The following is a 19,152-nucleotide window of genomic DNA, read 5'->3' as shown; positions in this document are numbered from 1 at the left end:
ACTGGCAACCCCGGGTCTGGCAAAGCGTGCTCTTAGAGGTCACCTCTGGAAGTCTGGCCTGTGTCAGGGCAACGGGGGGAAGGTCTCAGGCACCCTTTACAAAGCCCTTCTCCAGCCCCATCATGCTGGAGAAAGGCACTCTTTGAGGAATACAATCCTCTCTTTAGTGTGTACAATTCTGATCACCATGTGTGAGTTTTTCCCCACACATCCAGTTCTTGGACATCAGCTGGGCATCCTACAGTTCAACTCAATTCTGATTCTACCTGGAGAAAGCATCAGATTCTGCAGGTTAAGAGCTCAGCTCCACCAGACTGCCCCCACCCCACCCCACCAACCGCTTCCGATGCCAGTCGCAAGTCCAGGTTGTCACCTGTGCTTCTGACCAGTCAGCGTATAGACTGGAGGTTCCAACAACTCCCTCCTCAGGTTCAGCTGTAATGGCTCAGAGAACTCAGAGAAACATTTTACGTACTAGATTTCTGGTTTATTATTAAAAGATATAAATCAGGAACAGCCAGATGGAAGAGAGGCATAGGGCAAGTTATGGGGAAGGGCAAGGAGTTTCCACGCTCTCTGAGGGTGCCACTCTCCCCAATCTCCACGTGTTCACCAACCCGGAAGCTCTCCGAACCCAGTCCTTTTAGGTTTTTAATGGAGGCTTCATTACATAGGCACGATTGACTAATCACTGGAAATTGAACTTGATCTCTAACCCCTCTTCCCTTCCTGGAGGTCAGGGGGTGGGAGTGGGACTGAAAGTTCCAACCCTTAATCACACGGTGGGCTCCACTGGCAACCAGCCCCCATCCTTAGGTGTTTTCTAGGTCACCTCATTAACATAAAGGACGTTTAATGCTCCCATCACTCAGGAAGTCCCAAGGGGTTTTGGAGCTCCGGGCCAGCAACAAGGACTAAGACCAAATAATCTATTTCTTATTATAAATCACAATACCACAGTGGGTGAGACAATTCACAGCAGTCCTGCGATGTCTAAAGTGCTAGAATGGAAAAGAAACAGAAAAAAGAGTATCCCTCTCTCCCTCATGGAATCTGTTAGCCACAGGTACAACAGCTAATGTTCACTGTGCATCTTCTAGGTGCTTTACCTGCATTAATTCATTGAATCCTCACAACAACCCTATAAGGCAGGTTCAACCTGCATGCCCATTTTCCAGGTGGAGAAACTAAAACAGGTAGGTGAAGTAACTAGCCCAGCTTCACACTGCCAGTGTCTAGCCAAGCTGGACTGTGAACCCAGCTTAGCTCCAGAGGCCACGAGCATAACCATTACACAGTACTGATTGTGAATGTGGAGAACAATACATGAGCCAGAGTCAACCAATGACTAATACATTTTAAAAAACCAAGCTGAGGGCTTCCCTGGTGGCGCAGTGGTTGAAAGTCCACCTGCCGATGCAGGGGACACGGGTTCGTGCTCCGGTCTGGGAAGATCCCACATGCCGCGGAGCGGCTGGGCCCGTGAGCCATGGCCGCTGAGCCTGCGCGTCCGGAGTCTGTGCTCCGCAACGGGAGAGGCCACAGCGGTGAGAGGCCCGCGTACCGCAAAAAAATAAAAAATAAAATAAAAAATCCACCTGAAAGTAAACACACAAGAATGGCTTTCTCTTGTGGGAAGTTATTTTGCTTTTTGCTCTTGAGACGAGTCATCACCTGCTTCTTCTCATCTTCTTAGCTGAGTCGGCCCTGCAGGCAGCAAGGGGACTCAGGCTCAATTTTGAGAGTGGACACGAATCTGCAGACAAACAGACTCTCCCTGTCACCAACTCAAATCTGCTCTTCCTCCTTCCACCTCTTGAAAAAGCCAGACAGACCCACAAAATCCCTCTTGGTCACTCCGTCTCTAAAACACAACATAGCCAGGACTCCCCAAGCCCACAGGGAGAAATGGTCACGGGCTTATCGCCATGCCGATCTTTCCCTTTATGGACGGTCAACCAAAGAGGTGTTTGTCCCACAACTGAGACTGGAGGGACAAGTGACATGGAGGACTGTTATGGTTTTGCCCCTTAAAAGGCCCAAAGATTGATGTTCCTCAAGTCACAGGTACTGGAATGGCCTGAGCATCCCTCCACTCCTCTCCCTGGGTCTCAGACAGGGGCTCTGGCGGGGGGCCGGCAGGGACTAATAAGCCTGTCCCAGCTCTGCTGCTGAGGTCTGACTGGGTTAAATCAATCAGTATAAGCCCCCTCCCCCACCCCATCCCTTGATACAGGGGTGGGGCGGGCACTTGACCTACAGTGGCTCAGTTAGAGTAAAACCCATAAGCTTCGTTTCATGGCTGGGAAAAGAGATATTCTCTCTTGCGTTGGCCAATGCAGCATGTAGACACGAGGCCTGAGGCTGCTGCAGCCATTTCCTACAGGAGAGAATCAACCTGTAGATGAGCCCAAAGCATGAGGGGGACAGCACTGCATAGCGCAGAGAAAAGGAACGGGAGCATCCATCAGACCAGGCCCGGATTTACTGTACCCAATACACGCGCTTAATGAGTAAAGACAGTCTGAGTTGGGTTCAGTTTTCTGTTATTTTAGCCAAAGCATCCTAACTGATAACCACCATTTAGACTGAACTTCAAACACTAACAAGCATTTGTCTACAGTGTTGATAAGCCAGTCAAATCAACTGTTTATCTGGCTCAGAGCGAAATCTGCCCCATATTTTCAAGTCTCAGCTCCGGAGTCACTTCTGGTTGACACTTGCTTGTTCATTTGCTCAAAAAACAGAGACACGGCATCTAATAGGCGCTGGTTCTCATTCTGAGTGCTGAGGTTCCCAGGATGAAGAAGACATGATTCCTGTCCTTGAGGAGGGCAGAGGGGGAAATAATATATATAAACCCACAGAGGGAGAATGGGGAGTAAGGGCTTTGATTGGGGTGAGTCCCAGGTGCTCCTGGAACACGAGGGACGGCATTTAAGTCAGACCACAGACGTGGGGTCGAGGAAAAGATTCTCGGGGAGATGATGCTTAACCGAGTTCTGAAAGCATTGTCTGAATAGGCAGTTCTCAACTGGGGTACCCCAGGGTACACTCAGCAATGTCTGGAGGCATTTTTTGGCTCTCACAACTGGGAGGTGCTACTGGCAGCTGGTGGGTAGAGGCCAGGGATGCCGCTAACCATCATACAATGCACAGGACAGCCCTCCATACAAAGAATTATCCAGCCCCAAATATCAACAGTGCTGAAGTTGAGAAACCTCGGCCTGCGCTAAGCCGGAGGGAAGGGATGTTCTGAGAAGAGGGATGAGCACATGCAAAGACGCAGAGAGGTGAAATCACAGGGCAAGTCTGGGAAGGGCGTGTAGGGCCGCAGCCGAGGGGTGGATCAGAAGCAGCCGCCGCGGCCAGAAGGGCAGGCCCAGGGCAGCCAGAGCAGATGAGTCCTGAGCTGGAAGCTCAGAGTTTGAGTCTTATGCCCAAGCCCTGAGGAGGTACTGAAGGATTTTAAACAAGGGTATGTGTTTTAGAAGGTTTCCTCTGGCAGCCGTGGGACAGACAGGAAGAGACCTTCAGGAAGACTTCCTGTTCCCATCCAAGTTCACTGGCACAACCGGCTGCATATGTCTCTACCTGTCTCCTCCACTAGTCTGCAAAAGCGCCTCGGGGCAAGCACTAGTTAATCTACCTTTCTCTTCTCCATAGAGCCTCGTACAGGTAGTCACATGTGGGGCTTAGATGCCAATGCCAGCAGAGAAGGGAAAAATCATGTAGTTAAACCTTTGAGAAGTCCTTAAATCATCCATATGGTACAGCATGCATGGCCTGTGTGTACCATCTTACAGAACAATATGTAAGAAGAAACAGATCACCTGTAATGCATGATACGAACAGAATACAGACAAAAGCTATTTTTTTGCAATATTTAAAATTCTTTCCTTTGTCTTACAGGGTCTATATTCCCGAATTTGCGTATGTTAAACGCAATATCATGCAGTGGTTCCACTGCACGTGAGAAATGCTTGCTAGAGGAAATGAAGGGGTAGCAACTACCAAGGGGTGTTCTCATTTGTCCCCTGGCCTTCGGCTCCTGCAGGACTTCAAGGGCCACAGTGGGCCAAGGAACACCAGGGTTGGGAGGCACTAGCGTGGGGTGGATGGTGCTGTGCTGCTCAGGACTCCAGGGCTCCTTCCCGAGCTGCTGGGCACGCCGCCAGCCCTCAGGTGTCAACTGGGAATCGCCCTCGCTCTCCCCGGGCATTATTGGGAACCGGCAGTGGCAACTCTCTCGCTGGGAATCGTCCTTGGCTAAAGAGAGCTGCCTCTCCCAAGGACACCTAGGGACTGGCCAGTGCTAGAGGATAAGAGCCCAGATGCGTCTCGAAAACCCGGGAGAGCTCTTCGGGGCCATGTGAGCTACAGAGCTCCCCGTGGGGTCAGCTGAGGGCTTGTAGTTCCTGTACCATAGCCCGACCTTTAACTCTGTCCAATCCTGCTTCCTTCCCTTCCCCTACAGGTGTCCATACCAAGAGCATGCTGGGGATGCCGGCCTGCAGTAAGTGGCTGCCCTAGTCAAGAGGCTAAGAGGTCTCAGAGCTCAGAAGAGGCAGGGTGAGTAGGCGGGTACCAAGAGCAGGAACAGGCAGCATCCAGAGCACAGGGAACCAATGAGAACAGGCAGGCAGATGGCACCTGAGTGCTCACTAAGGAAGGGAAGCGGTTTGTCTCCTGCCCAGTGGGAACCTGCCGGCACGGGAGGGAAAGTTCAGCAGGGGAGGCCTGGCACCAAGTGGGGTCACTAGGCGGTCCTGAAACCTGGCCTTCCACCCCCAAAATCTGCAAACAAGAATCTACTTCCTGCTCTCCACCTGCCAAGAGGCCTCCATCTTTGTGGGATTAACAAGCATTTCCGTGGGCAGCCACCAGCCTGCTGGGGTCTGGACGACACCAAAAGGCTCACTGCACCACCAAACACCTCCACCTCTGCCTCAGCCTCAACCAGGGAGCCTGCTCTCCCATTATCAGATACTTCCCTGGGATTAAAGGCCCCTGTTAAAACACAATGTACGATAAGTTAACTTGAGATAATATACCAAGCCAGGCTTATTAGCAGCTTAAACTAGCTGGCAGAGGCAGGAGAAAGAAATGAAAGGCTGAGATGGGAGACATCTGTAAGGCAGTTCTACGTGGGATGCTTAGGAGGTGATGGTGTTGGGGTCAGGGCCAACACAGGGCACCTAGTTCAGAGGGCAATGGCAGGTTGCTTCTGGTAAAGGACAAAACCCCCAAATCCAACCATCTGCTTCCCAATGAAAGCAAAAGTTGGTTGTAACTTAACTGGGCACATCAGGCAGTGCCAGGGCATCCTTGTGCTTTGCCTTGGTCTCTAACTATCATGTCAAAGCCATAAGACGCTGGGGGAGGGAGGGGAGAGGTGAGCAGGAGAGACTCCCATTAATAATAGGATTTACAAGTTTACTGAGAAGGCCCCAGACGTGCTGTATGCTATCTCAGGCTGTCAGGGGCCTTCCAGATCATATTTCATCTCCCTGAAAATGGAAACCGTCAAAACAACTGTTCCAATCCCTTCGCCTCCTTCCAGTAACCACTGTTCACCTGGAACAAAGGAAACTGTCTTCATTGTCAGCCGAGAGACGCCAGCAAGATAAACAGCCCATCACACACAATACAGTGCACCCAGCCTGCAGCCTGGGTGGGTACTGAGCTCTGAGCGGTGTTTCCATCTTCCTCTTTGCTATGCTTTCCTCCACCAGTTCCCCCAAATGCTTCCCAAATATTGCTCTGCCTGGTAATTCTCTATCTTGCTTTTACCCCGTGCCACGGTAGGAATGTTGGACCAGGCCTTGGCAACCTCTTTTTTACACACTTTCCTGTAGCTCGAAGGCTAACAGCTAACATGCACTTGGGGCCCTCCAGGAGGAACTGGCTGTGATTGAGACTTAGGTTCTGTCAATTAAATGCACTAGTGTGTGGTTTGGACCAAGGGAATGAGGCAGGGCCCATCTTTCTGCTGGTCAGCAGTTCCAGGGCAGCCCACTTCCCTCACCTTCTTGCTTGGGGCACAAGCAGTGGCCCCTCTGCAGGGCCAGCCCTGCGGTTTTGTTCTCAGTCTTTCCTGGAACACTCCTCCAGCCCTCTGATAATTGTGGGAGCACCTAATTCCTTACAGTCCCTTTTTGTCTGTTTAAAATGGCTCAATGTGAGTCCTCCTGCCAATGCAGGGGACACGGGGTCGTGCCCGGTCCGGGAAGATCCCACATGCCACGGAGCGGCTGGGCCTGTGAGCCATGGCCGCGGAGCCTGTGCGTCCGGAGCCTGTGCTCCGCAATGGGAGAGGCCACGACAGCGAGAGGCCCGTGTACCGCAAAGAAAAAAAAAAAAAGGCTTGATGTTTTCTGTTTTCTGCAGCTGAACCTTGCCTGATGTAGCGTCCCTTTTTGTAGGTTTACAAACTCTTCAGTTGTAAAATCATCTGGTTTCCGCTAACATATCAAAACATTTCCCCCAAGGTTGTAATAGTGCTGGTGATGGCTACATCAGAGCCTTCGACATCACCTCTACTGAGACGCATCAATGGATCAATCATCCTTCTTAACATTTTCACTCACTGCCCACATGTTTGTTAAGGTCTGAGCACCGCCAGGGTGTGGAATTCCAGACACGGTGCTGGAGAGAAACTAAGGGAAATGCTTGTAAAGCTCTCTACTTCTGGGAGGTCAGCACTCATTTTCAACATTATAATTCAAACCATTGTTTCAGAGACGCTCTCGTGGCCAAGGCACATAGCTGACCCTATTCCTGTCATAGGTTTTTGAAGTCCAAATGCAAATCAAGGTTGAGGAAGTGCGTTTCTATTTCTGGGGAATGATTTGATTATTACTTGCCCTTTGGAAGCAAAGACTGATTCATCATCCACATACAGGGGTTAACAATTTGGCTGATGTAGGAAAAAACAGTTGGGTCTTTATTCTGCCTGAGAAATCACATTTGGGGCATTTTCTTTTCCTTTCCCCACTGCTTCATTATTTTCTGTACGACTTTCATTTGGAAAATAACATTTAAAAAAAATTTCAAATAGTTATTTTTGTTTTGAAATATTAGGCTGACATTATCTTTTCTACTCACTTTCTGCACTTGGAGGAATTAATTTCAAAGTTACTTTAAAGCTATGATCTGTTCTTGTTAGGATGGGTCAGTTTTGGACATCCTTCTAAAATCATGCCTTCTTCTAAAAGGGGTGCCTCCTTCTGAAAATTACTATCCAAGTGAGCCCCAGTAAATGCCAGGAGTGTGTGGCATCCCTTAGCTGTTAGGGTGGCAAAGTGGTTGAGAATTCTTGCTGCAAAACACAGGGATTCCCAAACCCCTTGGAGCTAAGAGTCTCTCTTCCGTAGGCCCTCACTCTTCCTGTTCAGTGGAAAAATTCTGAAACAATCCAGGCTGCCATCAGTCCTGGGACTAAGAGTTGCCCATGAAGAGTGTTTGTTGGCTTATTTGTTTATTTATTCATTTATTTTTACATGCAGGTGTTTCCTTTGGGACTCTAAAGCAGGCAACCTTTGAAAAATTCACACTTAAATCAACCTCCTGGTGCTTTTGTTTCTACCATGTCAAGGAGCTGGTCCTGACAAACCTCTTAGATAGCCTCATCCATCAGAGGGAAGACAGCCGAAGCAAGATGAACTACAATCCTGCAGCCTGTGGAACAAAAACCACATTCACAGAAAGAGAGACAACATGAAAAGGCAGAGGGCTATGTATCAGATGAAGGAACAAGATAAAACCCCAGAAAAACAACTAAATGAAGTGGAGACAGGCAACCTTTCAGAAAAAGAATTCAGAATAATGATAGTGAAGATGATACAGGACCTCAGAAAAAGAATGGAGGCAAAGATTGAGAAGATGCAAGAAATGTTTAACAAAGACCTAGAAAAATTAAAGAACAAACAAACAGAGATGAACAATACAATAACTGAAATGAAAAATACAATAACAAATGAAAAATACACTAGAAGGAATCAACAGCAGAATAACTGAGGCAGAAGAAGGGATAAGTGACCTGGAAGACAGAATGGTGGAATTCACTGCCACAGAACAGAATAAAGAAAAAAGAATGAAAAGAAATGAAGACAGCCTAAGAGACCTCTGGGACAACACTAAATGCAACAACATTTGCATTATAGGGGTCCCAGAAGGAGACAAGAGAGAGAAAGGACCCGAGAAAATATTTGAAGAGATTATAGTCGAAATCTTCCCTAACATGGGAAAGGAAATAGCCACCCAAGTCCAGGAAGTGCAGAGAGAACCAGGCAGGATAAACCCAAGGAGAAACACGACAAGACACATACTAATCAAATTGACAAAAATTAAAGACAAAAATTATTGAAAGCAACAAAGGAAAAATGGCAAATAACATACAAGGGAACTCCCATAAGGTTAACAGTTGATTTCTCAGCAGAAACTCTACAAGCCAGAAGGGAGTGGCATGGTATATTTAAAGTGATGAAAGGGAAGAATGTACAACCAAGATTACTCTAGCCGGCAAGGATCTCATTCAGATTCGACAGAGAAATCAAAAGCTTTACAGACAAGCAAAAGCTAAGAGAATTCAGCACCACCAAACCAGCTCTACAACAAATGCTAAAGGAACTTCTCTAAGTGGGAAACACAAGAGAAGAAAAGGACCTACAAAAACAAACCCATAACAATTAAGAAAATGGTAATAGGAACATACATATCGATAATTACCTTAAATGTGAATGGATTAAATGTTCCAACCAAAAGACACAGGCTTGCTGAATGCACACAAAAACAAAACCCATATATATGCTGTCTACAAGAGACCCACCTCAGACCTACGGACACATACAGACTGAAAGTGAGGGGATGGAAAAAGAATTCCATGCAAATGGAAATCAAAAGAAAGCTGGAGTAGCAATACTCATATCAGATAAAATAGACTTTAAAATAAAGAATGTTACAAGAGACATGGAAGGACACTACATAATGATCAAGGGATCAATCCAAGAAGAAGATATAACAATTATAAATATATATGCACACAACATAGGAGCACCTCAATACATAAGGCAACTGCTAACAGCTATAAAAGAGGAAATCGACAGTAACACAATAATAGTGGGGGACGTTAACACCTCACTTACACCAAAGACAGATCATCCAAACAGAAAATTAATAAGGAAACACAAGCTTTAAATGACACAACAGACCAGATAGATTTAATTGATATTTATAGGACATTCCATCCAAAAACAGCAGATTACACATTCTTCTCAAGTGCACACGGAAGCTTCTACAGGATAGATCACATCTTGGGTCACAAATTAAGCCTCAGAAAATTTAAGAAAATTGAAATCATATCAAGCATCTTTTCTGACCACGACGCTATGTGATTAGAAATCAATTACAGGGAAGAAAACGTAAAAACACAAACACATGGAGGCTAAACAATACGTTACCAAATAACCAAGAGATCACTGAAGAAATCAAAGAGGAAATAAAAAATACCTAGAGAAAAATTACAGTGAAAACACGACAATCCAAAACCTATGGGATGCAGCAAAAGCAGTTCTGAGAAGGAAGTTTAGAGCAATACAAGCCTACCTCAAGAAACAACAAAAATCTCAAATAAACAATCTAAGCTTACACTTAAAGGAACAAGAGAAAGAAGAACAAACAAAATCCAAAGTTAGTAGAAGGAAAGAAATCATAAAGATCAGAGGAGAAATAAATGAAATAGTAACAAAGAAAACAATAGCAAAGATCAATACAACTAAAACCTGGTTCTGTGAGAAGATAAACAAAATTGATAAACCATTAGCCAGACTCATCAAGAAAAGGAGGGAGAGGACTCAAATCAATAAACTTAGAAATGAAAAAGGAGAAGTTACAACAGACACCGCAGAAATACAAAGCATCCTAAGAGACTACTACAAGCAACTGAATGGCAACAAAATGGACAACCTGGAAAAAATGGACAAATTGTTAGAAAGGTATAACCTTCCAAGACTGAACCAGGAAGAAATAGAAAATATGAACAGCCCCATCACAAGTAATGAAACTGAAACTGTGATTAAAAATCTTCCAACAAACAAAAGCCCAGGACCAGATGGCTTCACAGGTGAATTCTATCAAACATTTAGAGAAGAGCTAACACCCATCCTTCTCAAACTCTTTCAAAAAATTGTGGAGGAAGGAACACTCCCAAACTCATTCTATGAGGCCACCATCACCCTGATACCAAAACCAGACAAAGATACTACAAAAAAAGAAAATTACAGACCAATATCACTGCTGAATATAGATGCAAAAATCCTCAACAAAATACTAGCAAACAGAATCCAATAACACATTAAAAGGATCATACACCATGATCAAGTGGGATTTATCCCAGAGATGCAAGGATTCTTCAATATACGCAAATCAATCAAAGTGATACAACATATTAACAAACTGAAGAATAGAAACCATATGATCATCTCAATACATGCAGAAAAGCTTTTGACAAAATTTAACACCCATTTATGATAAAAACTCTCCAGAAAGTTGGGCATAGAGGGAACCTACCTCAACATAATAAAGGCCATATACGACAAACCCACAGCAAACATCATTCTCAATGGTGAAAAGCTGAAAGCATTTCCTCTAAGATCAGGAACAAGACAAAGATGCCCACTCTTGCCACTATTATTCAACATGGTTTTGGAAGTCCTAGCCACAGCAATCAGAGAAGAAAAAGAAATAAAAGGAATCCAGGGTTTCCCTGGTGGCACAGTGGTTGAGAATCTGCCTGCCAATTCAGGGGACACGGGTTCGAGCCCTGGTCTGGGAAGATCCCACATGCCACAGAGCAAGTGGGCCCGTGAGCCACACCTACTGAGCCTGCGCGTCTGGAGCCTGTGCTCCGCAATGAGAGAGGCCGCGACAGTGAGAGGCCCGTGCACCGTGATGAAGAGTGGTCCCCACTCGCCGCAACTAGAGAAAACCCTCGCACAGAAACAAAGACCCAACACAGTCAAATAAATAAACAAATAAATTTATTTAAAAGGAATCCAAATCGGAAAAGAAGTAAAGCTGTCACTGTTTGCAGATGACATGATACTATACAAAGAGAATCCTAATGATGCCACCAGAAAACTACTAGAGCTAATCAATGAATTTGGTAAAGTTGCAGGACACAAAATGAATGCACAGAAATCTCCTGCATTCCTTTACACTAATAATGAAAAATCTGAAAGAGAAATTAAGCAAACACTCCCATTTACCACTGCAACAAAAAGAATAAAATACCTAGGAATAAACCCACCTAGGGAGACAAAAGAACTGTATGCAGAAAACTATAAGACACTGATGAAACAAATTAAAGATGATACAAACAGATGGGGGGATATACCATGTTCTTGGATTGGAAGCATCAATATTGTGAGAATGACTATACTCCCAAAGCAATCTACAGATTCATTGCAATCCCTAACAAATTACCAATGGCATTTTTTACAGAACTAGAACAAAAAAAATCTTAAAATTTGTATGGAGACACAAAAGACCCTGAATAGCCAAAGCAGTCTTGAGGGAAAAAAACCGAGCTGGAGGAATCAGACTCCCTGACTTCAGACTATACTACAAAGCTACAGTAATCAAGACAATATGGTACTGGCACAAAAACAGAAATATAAATCAATGGAACAAGATAGAAAGCCCAGAGATAAACCCACACACCTATGGTCAACTAATCTATGACAAAAGAGGCAAGGATATACAATGGAGAAAACACAGTCTCTTCAATAATTGGTGCTGGGAAAACTGGACAGCTACATGTAAAAGAATGAAATTAGAACACTCCCTAACACCATACACAAAAATAAACTCAAAATGGATTAAAGACCTAAATATAAGGCCAGACACTATAAGACTCTTAGAGTAAAATATAGGAAGAACAGTGTTTGACATAAATCACAGCAAGATCTTTTTTGATCCACTTCCTAGAGTAATGGAAATAAAAACAAAAATAAACAAATGGGACCTAATGAAACTTAAAAGCTTTTGCACAGCAAAGGAAACTATGAACAAGATGAAAAGACAACCCTCAGAATGGAAGAAAGTATTTGCAAATGAATCAATGGACAAAGGATTAACCTCCAAATATATAAATAGCTCATGCAGCTCAATATTAAAGAATAAACAACCGAATCCAAAAATGGGCAGAAGACCTAAACAGAGATTTCTCCAAAGAAGACATACAGATGGCCAAGAAACACATGAAAAGCTGTTCAACATCACTAATTATTAGAGAAATGCAAATCAAAACCACAATGAGGCATCATCTCACACCAGTTAGAATGGGCATCATCAGAAAATCTACAAACAACAAATGCTGGAGAGGGTGTGGAGAAAAGGGAACCCTCTTGCACTGTTGGTGGGAATGTAAATTGATACAGCCACTATGGAGAACAGTATGGAGGTTCCTTAAAAAACTAAAACTAGAATTACCAGGTGACCCAGCAATCCCACTACTGGGCATATACCCTAAGAAAACCATAATTCAAAAAGACACATGCACCCCAATGTTCATTGCAGCACTATTTACAATAGCCAGGTCATGGAAGCAACCTAAATGCCCATCGACAGACGAATGGATAAAGAAGATGTGGTACATATATACAATGGAATATTACTCAGCCATAAAAAGGAACGAAATTGGGTCGTTTGCAGAGACGTGGATGGATCTAGAGACTGTCATACAGAGTGAAGTAAGTCAGAAAGAGAAAAACAAATATCGTATATTAACACATATATGTGGAACCTAGAAAAATAGTACAGATGAACCAGTTTGCAGGGCAGAAATAGAGACATAGATGTAGAAAAGAAACGTATGGACACCAAGGGGGGAAAGTGGCAGGGGGTGGTGGTGGTCGTGTGATGAATTGGGAGATTGGGATCGACACATATACACTAACATGTATAAAATGGATAACCAATAAGAACCTGCTGTATTAAAAATAAATAAAATAAAATTCAAAAGAAAAAAAAAAAAGGAGCTGGTCCCTCTGGTGTTTCCTAATCTGGCAGAAATGACTTGCAAATGTTGGCCTGGCTTCAAGATCCCCAGACCCAGTAGGAAGCATGACGTGTTTCCAACTGAATGACCTGTTCACTGCTGAGCTAATGGATTCTTTTGCCAGGAGTGATTCAGGACTTTTGGAACATCAAGATTCAGAAAATGAATGCATGCATTGTTTAAAACTAAGACTCTTATTTTTTACTTTATCTGCTGGTCCAGTTTTGGCTTGTGTGGGTTATCCATGCAAGAATTTTGTTGAGACCTGACATCTTATAGAGATCAGAAATACTGGGCATATATTACGTTATGAGAAGACAGATATACAGTGTTGTGAGGGCACATGCAGGTCGTATTGTGGTGGTTAAGGGGATGGGCTCTGGAGTCGGGTAAACTTATTATGTAACTGCTTGGAGCCTTGGTTTCCCATCTGTACAACGGACATGATGAGAGTACCTACCTGACTGGTGACTGCCAATTCAATGAGATTATACCCGTAAAAAGACTAGAACAGGGCCTGGTCTCGTGTGTGCAGTCAGGACATGATAGCAAATACTTCTCATGGGATTAAAAGGCTCAGGAGGAGATACAAGAAACAATTTCATTCTCAGCATCAACAGTCTAAATTCCTAAAATTGTTCCCTAGGTGATCATCTTCTCTAAAGGAAACATATTTGCTTATGTTTTTGTGATCACACACACTTTTCAAAGCATTGTATATTTTAAAATATCTATTGAAATGAAGTGTGCTTCCCCTAAAGTAATCTGTAATTGGAATATTTATACATGTTTGTGAGAGGTGAGCAACCGCCTTTAAAAAATCGTCCCTCTCCTACTGCTCTACACAACATTCCAGGAGTATTAGTTGAGTTCTGCAAGTCCTGGCAAAGTGGTAAAAAAAACCCTGCAGTGTTCTCTTTTCAAGACTAATAGGGAAACCTCTGGCCTATTTCCTCAAACTGTAAAAATGTCTGTGTCTAGAACCTCACAAGAAATCTATTAATACAAATCTTGAAATAAATTAAGAATCCTATCATACCTCAGCAGAATAGTCCCGAGCAGAAGAAGAAGTTCCCCAAACTACAAGCATCCAGGAAGAATACTCACTGTTAGTAGGGAGAGATTAATTGGAAATTTCAAACGCCCTATTTTTAACCACAGGCTGATTATCAAATTGATGATCAAGTTTAGTGTAAGAAATATTTGTATGGGGAGAAAATTTAACATTGAATAATTTAATCTGGAGGAGAAAAAAAGATTTTCCCAAAGCATCTGGAATTTTACAAAACTAAACCATCAAACTGTTTTCTATAAAAAAGGAAAGAGAAATAAAAGATAAGGGTATCATCACCAACACAAATATCAAGTTTAAATGTAAGGAAGGTAATTAGAGTTCAAATTAGGTGTAATATCTCTGCTTTTAATTGGACCATTAAAAAATCCCACTTTAAGTTTTTGTGGCAAACAATGACCAGTCCTGAGGGTGTAGAAATCCAACTACATGTGACGGGATGTAAACAACGTGAGAGGAGGCACCACATTGTAAGTCATCATCTGGGGACGTTTGATGGGATTAGAAGCATTTTTACAGCCTGGAGCATCCTTGCACATTAGCATGTGCTTCATCATACGCAATCACCAAATCGCTCTGTTGGAAATCTCATTGTTTCCATGGCATATTGAGGAGTTATGAAATCAGGAACAAATCCAACTTCTCAACGGTGCTATGGATTAAAAGAAGCCTATGTTCAAATGAATTCTAACCCACAGCCATAGTTCCTACTGAGTTTGTAAGGACAAAGGGAAAAAAAATTAAGGGCATTTAGAATTGCTGTTGAGTTTAAGATCAATAATGTACTATTCATATAATGGTTGAATTTAGACACTGAGCTCCTTTGAGCAATAATTTGTTACTCTGACACATTCCAATTAGTCTTACTTTGCAAAACAGGTAATAAATAATAAAACAGAAACCATTTTAGTGCATTTTAAAATTCCACTAATATGCAGTAAACTGAAACATTATAGGATGCTCTCTCCCCTCTGCATTCAGGACAAAGCAAAGCTGTATTCAGCTCGGCCCACCAGAGACTTACATCGTATCCGCTGTTACGGATTCCACGCCGAGGTCGCTCCCGAGTCACCAGAAGGTCCATCTCCGTCTCCCCCGGACTCGGGCTGTTCAGAGATTGCCGACTCCGGTAGACAGAGTTCTTCATCTGTTGCCTGAAGAAAATTCAACAACTGTTATGATGCAGCAAATGCCCTGACAGATGGAATTCTCCACTGATCCAAACTACAGGCAACCAATGAAGGGTTTGGATTTGCTTCACGAATCTCAGAATTGATGGTATTTGTTCCCTGGCCATCAGGGGCTGTAGAAAGAGTAGAATAAAGAATTTTCTTCCAGATGCTATAACCATTTGGCTGAATTGTAAATGCTCTTTTGTATGGAAACTAGGTAACTATAATCAATTGCAACACTGCAACCTCATCTAAAATTCTGCTGATGGCAAGGCCAGGGACTCTCCCTTGACCCTCTAGGACAGCTAATGCTGGAAGAACAAACTTGCTTTTGTTAGCTTTGTTGACTTGGCAGCCTCCTATTCCTTTTCATCTTTCTGATTTCACATGCAGGGTTCCATGATGCGTTAACAAACGCTGTGGCTAATGAGCTTCTCAAACACAAGTGTTGATAGATTTTCTTTTCTACCTTTACCACAGTGGATTCCCTTCTGGGCTAAGGAGCTATAAACCAAAAGGCAATTTGGGGCCCATCCATCCATCCATTCATCATTCAGTATTTACTGAGTGGCTACTATGTACCAGGCACTGTGGAAGATGATGAAGATTCACAGTGAGCAGGACAGACATGGCCCCACTCTCCTGAGCTTACATTCTAATAAGGGAGACAGACAATTCGCATGATAATTTCCAAGAGAAATAAGGGCTAGGAAGAAAAATGAGGTGATGTGACAGATGGCGATAGGATGAGGGATGACTTTAGATAGGATGGTCAGGGAAGACCTCTCTGGAGAGGTGACATTTTGACAGACACCTTAACAGAGCCAGCCACATGCCAATCTAGGCATAGAGCATTTCAGGCCCAGGGAGTAGCATGTTCAGAGGCTCCACTCAGCTCCCACTAGGAAATGCATCATCACTGTCTTGTTTCCACTTGTCATTAGAGGAATTTTTTAAGGAGGGGGAAAGAAACAGTAACATAGTGAGGGCTGTGGCTGTGCTTTTCTTCTTGCACAAGAGTCAATTCTTAGTAGCAGGGACTTTCACATGATCCTGCAGGGTTCATCACACAAAGGTGGGATAAAATCACTGGCTACTTCCCTCTCATCCAACAGTAAGTTTCTCTCTGTAAATAACTTGCATTTCAGAGCATCTGCCTTCAGAGAACTCCCCAAACACCACCTATTTTGTGTCTCGGTTCTAAGATTCTATCCATTCATTGGTTGAAGGAAAAGAGGTTGCATTATTTATTCCCAGTGACTATGGAAGAAACCTGGGACATATAGATACCTTTTCATGATCCCACACCCAGTTTGTCACAGCATGACACTCACACACTGTTAGTCTAGAACAGACATTAGAACTCCCAAGGCAAGACACTACCCTTGTAATTAGTCTAGGGAATAAAACACACTGTTAGACCGACTCCCTCACCATGAGGAGCTTATACCTGTTTAGAGAGCCTCTGTGGTCTTTGCTTCCCTGGCATCCAGGACAACCCTCTTTAGGTAAGAGCACTAGGATGTTCTTTGGGGGCCAGCTTTCCTCCAGGGATAGGCATGTGACTCAGGCTGGACAGTCATAGCATCACAGCCCCATGGCCATAACAGCTGGTCAGAGGGTGGGCACTTGAGTTAGTCAAATGAGACTAAGTCTCAAGGCTTTTGCTACAGCAACCAGCAAAGAGGCATTCTCTTGGCATTGAGGTTTCTAAGAAGATAGGATATAAGCCTAGAGTTGTTGGTAACCAGTCTGCCACTCTGAGGTAAAAGCTTGCCTGAAAACCGGCCAGCAAAGAGTGAAGAAACAGCAAGGTAAACATGGAAGACATTCTATGACCTCTTAGACCTAGCCACTCCTGAAGCTTTGGCCTGTTCAATGGTAAATTCCCCGTTTATTTAACCAGTTTGTGTTGGTTTTCCATCATTTACATCCCAAAGAATCCTGACTAATATAGGAGCTTACCACCTAGTGTTATCAAACGTGCCCTGTAGTTATCTGCAATTAGAGGCTTCCTTTAGGAAAGAAGCACAGCCTCGTGAAACAGAATCTGTTCTGAGTGATTCACACGTTAAGGCAGATCCCAAAGAATTCTTACCCTTGACCTAATTACAAATCATTTTTGGAAGAAGCAGACTTCACAACTGTCCTGAGATTGCCAATTACTAATAAAGGTGATGGAGGAGTAAATGCTAGGATTAGCAATTGTCATTTAAGTAGTTTATTTTGGAAGTATTAGAAATACAATAGTGAGATTGTATAAGCCCTTTCAAGAACCATGAATGGGGGTGAGCCCTTAGACACTGGCATACACCCCAGTCTCCTTTTCTGTCAAAGACAATGTTCTTTTATATACAGTTTAAAGACTGCTGTTTGACATGGATCTCAATTGTCCAGATCACCAATGTGTGCCTGATGTGCAAGCAACTACTTCGAGATAAATTAGGCTTTCAGGTAGAGAAATTACTTATTTTAATCAAATAAGAGTTCCCTTAGGTATATTCATTTCCTATTGGTATTTTTGCTATACTTTAAAAGTTAACAAATTTTGAAACTTGCAAACTTGAGATATAAGCTTTTTAACGTTTGAAAATACTGCTGGGAGGATAATGATAAATATTATTTGGATTTTTTTGGAGCCTGGGATTAACCACTATAGTTTAAGAATGTAGTTTCCAAACTGTGTTCTACAGAACCCTAGGGTTCCATAAAGATGGACTAGAGCCATTGAGAAGGAGGAGGACGCCCTGCTTCTATCAGAGAAACTCTGTCTTTATAGGTTATTGCCTTAGGTTGGGTTCCCGCAGAAGCAAGCTCTGTGATGATCTGAGTAGAAGTAGAAGTGGTTTGTTTGGGAGAGGGTTCCAGGAAGCACAAGTTGGGAAGTGGGAAAATGAGAGAGGGAAGGAAAGGAGGCCAATAAAGGATATGATCCAGAGCAGATCAGTGTTTTGGGCATCTGGGGCTCAAACTCACTAGAGGAGTGTGAGAGACAGATGTTTTAAAATGTAGGTTTCGGGCTTCCCTGGTGGCGCAGTGATTGAGAGTCCGCCTGCTGATGCAGGGGACGCGGTTCGTGCCCCGGTCCGGGAAGATCCCACATGCCGCAGAGCGGCTAGGCCCGTGAGCCATGGCCGCTGAGCCTGCGCGTCTGGAGCCTGTGCTCCGCAACGGGAGAGGCCACAACAGTGAGAGGCCCGCGTACCGCAAAAAAATAAAAATAAAAATAAAAATAAAATAAAATGTAGGTTTCATTATTATTCAGGTATGGTAAAACCAACAGATCAGGGGATGACTGCCATTGAAAAGATAGCTTGTATACTCACAGATCTCAAGAGGAAAGGGCATGCCACACTATGGAGGGCCACAGGGAAAGCACAAAGGTCAGTCACAAGGCAGTGGGAGTGTGGGGAAAATGTGGGCAAGAGCCTTTATTGTGGCTTTCATGGGAAAGAACTGGCAAGGCAGGGTAAGCAGGCTTAGGACTGGCTCACTTGAAAGATTCTGGCAGACTCTGGGACATGGGAGCTGTCCCTGTTTGTCTGGTACCTGGCCAGGGTGATTCGGGCAGGGACGCTGGGGGCTCAGATTGCAAAAGCCCTGTGTGCAAGAGGCAGCTGGAGTCTGGGCTCCAGCTTGTTTTGTTTGTGTCTAACAAGTGCACTTGCACGTGAGACTTACTATCCCTAAGAAAAGTCTAGCCAGCCCTGGGAGGGGCAGTTTCTCCAGGGGCAAGGCCCCAGATGTCAAGTCATCAAACATAGAAACCAGACAACGTGGTTATTACAACAGTGTATAGTTCTTCTGCCAGGGGTCTTTATCAGTTCCCATCTGTCAGTGACTACAGC

The 19,152-nt window shown here is 43.9% G+C and overlaps 1 protein-coding gene across 2 annotated transcripts in view; it reads right to left on the bottom strand.

Annotated features, from left to right (window-relative positions):
• KIAA1549L (KIAA1549 like) overlaps positions 1 to 19,152 on the bottom strand; it is a gene marked incomplete at both ends in the record, with an annotated part of 278,158 nt that overhangs the window by 39,710 nt on the left and 219,296 nt on the right. For both annotated transcript variants that reach the window (XM_082660255.1, XM_082660256.1), the window contains one exon: positions 15,157 to 15,286. In XM_082660255.1, the coding sequence (XP_082516381.1) occupies positions 15,157 to 15,286 (130 nt within the window). The remainder of the gene's footprint in view (positions 1 to 15,156; positions 15,287 to 19,152) is intronic.

Source organism: Grampus griseus, assembly GCF_964374135.1.
Source record: "Grampus griseus genome assembly, chromosome: 8".
Taxonomy (NCBI): domain Eukaryota; kingdom Metazoa; phylum Chordata; class Mammalia; order Artiodactyla; family Delphinidae; genus Grampus; species Grampus griseus.
The sequence above is the reverse complement of the archived record's forward strand: the minus strand, read 5'-3'. Positions and strand labels throughout refer to the sequence as shown.